The 7,815-nt window shown below is 38.5% G+C and overlaps 1 protein-coding gene and 1 long non-coding RNA gene across 2 annotated transcripts; one reads left to right on the forward strand and one right to left on the reverse strand.

The window, feature by feature from the left end:
• Nucleotides 1-5,617: 5,617 nt before the first annotated feature.
• On the reverse strand, nucleotides 5,618-6,261 carry LOC114352239 (uncharacterized). The gene is made up of 2 exons (XR_003655844.1): nucleotides 6,154-6,261; nucleotides 5,618-5,810 (listed from the first exon to the last, which is right to left on the reverse strand). It is a non-coding gene; the product is annotated as an uncharacterized LOC114352239 (long non-coding RNA).
• Nucleotides 6,262-6,304: 43 nt separating this feature from the next.
• On the forward strand, nucleotides 6,305-7,152 carry LOC114352238 (uncharacterized). The gene is made up of 3 exons (XM_028303758.1): nucleotides 6,305-6,368; nucleotides 6,408-6,514; nucleotides 6,643-7,152. Exons 1-3 carry the CDS (start codon nucleotides 6,305-6,307, stop codon nucleotides 6,997-6,999), a joined length of 528 nt encoding a protein of 175 aa, XP_028159559.1. The 3' UTR covers nucleotides 7,000-7,152.
• The last annotated feature ends 663 nt before the right edge of the window (nucleotides 7,153-7,815 follow it).

Below are 7,815 nucleotides of genomic sequence, written 5' to 3' on the forward strand. Positions count from 1 at the left end.
TTGTGCATACAATAAGGGATCATCGTCAAAAGCAACAGGATATTTACACCCGATACCGAAAGGAGATATCCCATTCCAAACACTGCATATTGACCACTTAGGCCCGTTTGTCAGGAGCAAAAAGGGGAACTCATACATACTAGGTATTATTGATGGTTTTAGCAAATTTATTTTCGTAAAACCTGTTCGGAATGTTAAGACTAAGACGACAATTCAAATTCTACAAGATATTTTCAACGTGATTGGTATACCAAAAGTAATAATATCGGATCGTGGGACTAGTTTCACCTCTGCAAGCTTTAAAAAGTTTATTGTATCGATCGGCGCCAAGCATGTTCTTAATGCAGTTGCGACGCCTAGAGCTAATGGGCAAATTGAGAGGTATAATCGTACCATATTAGAGTCTTTGGCTGCAACTAATCACGGAATGGACGAGCGGATGTGGGACGAGAACGTAGGCCGAGTACAGTGGAGCCTTAACAACACGAAGAATAGGAGTACAGGCAAATCTCCAGCTGAAATCGTATTTGGATTTAGAACCGTTAGTGAAAGTGAAGGTCCCATCATAAATGCCTTAAATGATGTTCTTCCGGATGTCGGTCAAGCTGAAGGATCTCCTCGGGATGGAATACGAAAATTTGCCCAAGAGAATATTGAAAGGAATCAAGATTATATGAAACGTTATTTCGATTCCACTAGAGCTCCAACTAAATTTTATAGAACCGGTGATTTGGTTATGATACCAAGTCACAATAACCCTGCAGATGGCAAAAGTAAGAAATTGCGACCTAAGTTTAAGGGTCCCTACAGAGTAACTGCCGTTTTAAGTAATGATAGGTAATTTTTTTTGATAGTCAAAACAGAGGGATAATTTAATGGACTTAGGGATTTGTTAATTTGAGCCGACAGGACTAAGGGATATTAGGACATAGTGATTTCTTGAATTGGAAAGAGAGGACTTAGTGTTAAAGTAATTCACAAAATACACGGAAAGGGATTTTTAAGTTAAAAATTAATTGCGCCAGTCCATAGAGAAAAAAAAGCTACGTTGTTCAGTGTTGTCAGGTCAAAAACTATGAAAATGGACTTAGTGATTTCTAGAATTGGACCATCCACTTACACGTTGAATGCACGACTAAATCTGAACGTCAATAAGTGGCTATCTGCAATAATACCAAACAGCATGTATTCCTTTACATGTCAACAATGCAATATTCATAATTACAACAACAAGGTGTTAAATATGTTTCGCGGAATAAGTACGCAACGCTCTTTTTTAAGTTTTTCTCAAAACCTATTAAGTGTATTTTAAATATAAATACATAGGCCCCTCATAGACATTTTTAGCTATCTTTTGATGTATAACACATATTTTTAATAATGGTAATAAATTTTTAGGACAGTTTTTTTACGCTCCTGAAAAGTTGGCATTTTTCACTTGCGTACTTATTCCAGGAAGGGTGCGAATTGTGCATACAATAAGGGATCATCGTCAAAAGCAACAGGATATTTACACCCGATACCGAAAGGAGATATCCCATTCCAAACACTGCATATTGACCACTTAGGCCCGTTTGTCAGGAGCAAAAAGGGGAACTCATACATACTAGGTATTATTGATGGTTTTAGCAAATTTATTTTCGTAAAACCTGTTCGGAATGTTAAGACTAAGACGACAATTCAAATTCTACAAGATATTTTCAACGTGATTGGTATACCAAAAGTAATAATATCGGATCGTGGGACTAGTTTCACCTCTGCAAGCTTTAAAAAGTTTATTGTATCGATCGGCGCCAAGCATGTTCTTAATGCAGTTGCGACGCCTAGAGCTAATGGGCAAATTGAGAGGTATAATCGTACCATATTAGAGTCTTTGGCTGCAACTAATCACGGAATGGACGAGCGGATGTGGGACGAGAACGTAGGCCGAGTACAGTGGAGCCTTAACAACACGAAGAATAGGAGTACAGGCAAATCTCCAGCTGAAATCGTATTTGGATTTAGAACCGTTAGTGAAAGTGAAGGTCCCATCATAAATGCCTTAAATGATGTTCTTCCCATACCCTGACACACTGACTTGCAAACAATGTAAGAAAATTTGAACATTGAAAATTTCGCGCCTACCTCAACGCATACACCTTTCATCCTTTTAAAATGGCACGGAATAATTCTGTCTACATTTCCAAGTAACATCTGCCGATCTATGTTTTTCTTAAAATAAATGGGTAAAATGTTTTGGCTAACATGGCATCCCTAAATTCACTCACACAATAGACAAACGCCAAAATTTTGCGTCACAGTTTTGTTGTAGCGCGAGTTCCGTCCGCCTTTTTTTATAGGTCCATGTCCTGGAGTATTTCAACAGAAAAATTTTAGAAATACTTTTAGGACTTAGAATAATTTTGAAAAAGCGGTTGCTACGGGGAACCTATGCCCGATTTCTGTCAGAGTTATTAATTTTCTCAAACACTTAGAAATTTTCGGAATTTTTAGCATTTTTTTTGGATATTTGTTTACATGTCAGTTGAACTGTCATTTATGATGGAACGGTTAGAGAACTGTCAATTTGATCTTGCGTCAAGGATAGAAAAAGCGAAGACGAATTTCAAAAAAGGTCCGAAAGATCGTTTGACCAAAGAGTATTTGGAGGGAAGGTTGGAACTTCTTGAAGGTTTGTGGAATGAATTTCTGTTGGGTCATAGGGAATTGTTGCGCACTACGGAACCTAAAGTATTATCCGAGTCGACCTATATGCAAAACGATACCTATGACAAAACGGAAGATTGTTATATCGATTTTAAGTGTAAATTGAAAGGGGGTTTAACTAAATTCGTTATAATCCCAAGTTCGTCCAACAATGATTCCAACCAGCCCACGGTACAGGCGCCTAATGTCAAACTTCCAAAGGTGAATATTCCGGTCTTTTCGGGCAAATACTCGGAATGGAACACGTTCCGAGACTTATTCCAGTCTCTAATCCATTCCAACAAAACTTTAGGAAACGCACAAAAATTACTCTATTTGAAAGGGTATTTACAAGGTGAAGCCGAGCAACTTTTATGCATCATCCCAATTACCGATAGCAATTACGAGCAATGTTGGCGTTTGTTGGATGAGAGATACAACAACAAAAGATACATCTGTCATCATATTTTGAAGAGACTGCTAAGCCAGAAAAATGTAACTTGTGAGTCGGCTAGTGGTTTGAAAAGTCTGATGGACACCACAAATGATTGTTTGTCCGCTCTGTCTAATATTGGCATAGATACAAGTACCTGGGACGTGCTGGTAATTCATATAATAACTTTGAAGTTGGACCCTGAATCAAAAAGGCAATGGGAGTTTAACATCGCGGATAATAACTCTACCGAGCTACCAACTTACGATCAGTTCGAACAGTTTCTTAAAAACCGTTACCGCGCCCTTGAGTTTTTGAGTTCAGAGTCCAAACCGATTCCTAGCAAAACCTTGCCTATTAGTCAAATGAAAACCATGCACGTTGCCATATTAGTCTGTCCCTTTTGTAAGAAGGAGCACAAATTGAGCACGTGTAAGGCGTTTAGGGATACGTCAGTGGAATTACGTCGCGAATTCGTTGCATCTCATAATGTTTGCTTTTGTTGTCTCGGAAACAATCACTCTGCCAAATTCTGCCACAGTAAATACAAGTGTCGCATATGCAAGAGGAAGCACCACACCCTGCTGCATCCTACGAACAAGATTGCTGCTCAGGAACCCCAAAACGGGGAGGTTACTACACTTACTACGGCTGATACCAAGAAAGTTGGGGCTGTTATTTCCTGCACGTCTACAAGAAGCACTGTGGATTGTAGCCAGGTATTGCTAGCGACGGCACTTGTAGATACTGTTTCTAAATACGGCCAAACATATACGATTCGTTCTTTACTGGATCAAGGGTCCCAATCCTCTTTTATTACAGAGGCCATGGTTGAATTATTGGGTTTGAAGAAGATTCCAGCTAGAGGGCAAATAGTAGGAGTAGGTGGCATGAACGGGCTCACGACAAAGTCGATGGTTGAAATAAAAATAGCATCACGGGTTGATCCAAACTTTATTATTACGGTGAAAGCTTATGTGTTGGGGTCCATTACTTCACTTTTACCTACTCACAAGATAACAGTGGAGGAATGGAAGGAACTTGAGGACATTGTTCTCGCGGATCCGAGCTACTATACTTCCAATAGTGTCGACTTATTGTTAGGTTCAGAAGTATATAGCCGGATAATCCAAAATGGAGTCATAAAGGGACCACTTGGTTCACCACTCGCTCAGTGTTCATCATTGGGGTGGATTATGTCTGGTGTCGTTCACACGCCCACGAAGCCCTCTGAAACAATAAAGGTGATGCACTGTAGCGTGGAGGATAATCAGCTTCGAAGAAAATGTAAGCTAGAAGATGACATTACGTTGCCAAAGGAACGAACATGTACAGAAGATCAAAAGACACGTGAAGGATACTTTACCAGAACTAGTCGTAGAGATGATACTGGTCGATACAGTGAGCGTCTCCCGGTGAAGAATGAAGTTCCCGATGTGAAGAATTCCTGGCAAACACCTGAAAAAAGAATGTATTCATTAGAACGAAGACTGAAGAACGGCGATCTGAAACAGAAATACACAGAGGTTACTAGTGAATATGTTGACATGAATTTGGATCTCGGTGAAGATTCTTCAACGGCGGCTGAGAAGATATTGTCAGATTTTAATGTGGACGATCTCATGATGGGTTGCGGAACTATCGATCAGAGGATTCAACTTTACAGAGGGGTGAACATAACGTTAGGTAAAGAAGGGTTTGAATTGCAAAAGTTGACTACTAATAATGAAGATTTGGTCAAGGCAATGAAAGATGGTAAAGTAAGTCAACGGAAAGGAAACGAAGAAAGGCTGAAAAGGAAAAATGATGAAATAATAAAAAGTGACGGCATCACCTGGAATTGCAGTGAAAATTTGTGATCCGTTACAAGGTCGACGTGCAGACCTATGAAGAATCTGAAACAAAAAGAAAAGTAAAAAAAAGGGACGCTTGAGAAACGCGATGGGTATTCAACAACAGTAGAGATATAGAAGGCTATGGGTTGTATTGCATGCCAATCTGAGAACTTTAGTGCTGTTGTTGAAAGGTAAAACGAAAATTGATACTTACCCATGGTAGTTTTCTCCGGTTCTTGAATCCTTTTCCCGTTATAAACAACATGTTGAGATTTGGTTGGAGACTTGTAAGAATCATAGCTTCATGAACGTCGTAAGGGAAAGAAAGAAATGGACTACCTATGCAAATTCCTCAACCTAACAGTTGATGATTTAGTTGTCATAAAGGAGGACAAGCTACGGGTCTTGGCTCAGTGGCAGGGTGATTGTGGTCCATCCCGGTAACGACGATGATAGAGTTGTTAGTTTCAAGGTGTTAAGATTTGGTCTCCTTCCTAAGGCTAAATAATTTTAGTTTATTTAGTTTTAAGGTTTTAAGTTTATTGAAAGTGTTTTATTATTTTACGGTACAATGGTTTTTATATGGTTTATTTTAATTTTATTGTTGATGTGTACCGTAACATGTTTCATGGTGGGCGATGCATTCGCGTTAAGTTTCATTGGGTTTATTTCGATTTTCCTGTTGTTAAGGACCTAGGAAGGTCCTTGGTGGGCGATATGTATAAACCTTCCATGAAACTTGTTTGTATTATTTGCCGAGAGATGTCACTGTACTTTGAGACGCGTAAAGCTGTACCGCGGTGTCCAGATTTTTTTCCCTGGCTTTATATACCTGGAGTATTTTGACATCTGTGAACCTTTGACAACCATTGTGAACCNAGTTTATTGAAAGTGTTTTATTATTTTACGGTACAATGGTTTTTATATGGTTTATTTTAATTTTATTGTTGATGTGTACCGTAACATGTTTCATGGTGGGCGATGCATTCGCGTTAAGTTTCATTGGGTTTATTTCGATTTTCCTGTTGTTAAGGACCTAGGAAGGTCCTTGGTGGGCGATATGTATAAACCTTCCATGAAACTTGTTTGTATTATTTGCCGAGAGATGTCACTGTACTTTGAGACGCGTAAAGCTGTACCGCGGTGTCCAGATTTTTTTCCCTGGCTTTATATACCTGGAGTATTTTGACATCTGTGAACCTTTGACAACCATTGTGAACCATTGACAACCTGTGTCAAGCAATAAATTGTCACCTACATATTGACGTCTTATTTATACTTAGATAAGAGTCCCTTAAGTGCGCCGAGAGTATCCTTGGTTTAAGTATTCAATAATAATTTAATAACTATCATGGACAATAATATTTATGCTATTTGCTTCTGCAAGGCAAAGCTGCCCTATATTGCTGCCTTATGTACACTGTTTATGTGTTTAAAATTTTGAAATAATAAAGTTATTAATTATAATATTACATTTGCAGATATCTCACTGCCTCCAACTGTTGTAGACAACCAGATAAGTGACACAACAGTACATAGTAATGAAGATTTTGTGACAAAGGTAATTATTGGCATCTACATAAACAGCTGTTTTAATAAAATATAGTCTACATTTGAAAGATTTCTTAAGAATTATTATTAACATCAATATTATTTAAACTATTAATAATTTTATAATTTTTGTGTTAGGATTGGGGAGATTACACACCGCAATCGTTGAGGACTCCGGTGTCACAAGCCCTCAGAAGTAATGATGAAACAGTAGTGAAAAACACAAAAACAACTGAAAATATAATGAAACCTATTGAGAAGCAGGCACGAACTCGCCAGGCCTGGATTTCTTTAGAACAGCTGCATAAAAAGAAGATAGAAGCGATAGACCTACAAAAACAACTGGCTGTAGAGGAAATGGAAAGGTCAAAGGTTTTACATGACCTAGATATTCAAATTAAAAAACAAATACTGAGGCAAGAAAAAATCAAAACAAATATATTACTGATAAAGCGAAGAAGACTATTAGCTCACAAAAAAAGCACAATACTATGAATGTTTTTATCCTTAAAAGATGAAGATGATGCGTATTCCAGCTATGGGCAGGCCTCCTACTAGGTGGACCGACGATCTGGTGAAGGTCGCGGGAAGAGCCTGGATGCGGGCAGCGCAGGACCGTTCATTGTGGAAAACCTTGGAGGAGGCCTTTGTCCAGCAGTGGACGTCATTCGGCTGAAACGAACGAACGAAGATGATGATGATCCATACGCTCGATTTCGGCCATGGCGACCACTCCGACTCCTAGCTGTCTTGGCGTCGCTAGTGTGCCCGAAGATGACTTACGTAGCCGATCTTCGCGGCAAACCCCCTCGCATATTGAGGGCATCTGAGCACGCCGCCAACATAGTTATAGTGAATAAATAGATAAATTTTAAATATTTACCTACATTTTTTATTTCTGTAAACAAATGTAGATGCCCTCATTATACTTCCAAAGCCATTATTATAAAATTCTTATATTATGTACCTTAAATCTATAATGTTATCTTGTTATGGCTATCTTTCTCCAGGGTTCAAACTGTTCCCTGCCAAATTACATCAGAATCAGTTCAGCATTTTATATGAGAAATTGCTACAAAAAGTCAGTTACTTTCTGCAAGGTATAATTATTATCATCATGATTTAAGATTGCCCGATTCTTTAATGTTTTTTATGGTTATCGTAATAGTCAATTAAGTAATTTATTTCTTCTTTCCTACACTTTTTATGTTATTAGCGCCATCTATCAACTACCAGCAACGTTAGTTGATATCCGTCGTTTATCATCAACACTCATAGATGGCGCTATAACCAAGAGTGGAAACAGTCGCA

The sequence above is a fragment of the Ostrinia furnacalis genome, unplaced genomic scaffold, assembly GCF_004193835.3.
Source record: "Ostrinia furnacalis isolate ACB-3 unplaced genomic scaffold, ASM419383v2 OfSCF1280, whole genome shotgun sequence".
Classification (NCBI taxonomy): Eukaryota; Metazoa; Arthropoda; class Insecta; order Lepidoptera; family Crambidae; genus Ostrinia; species Ostrinia furnacalis.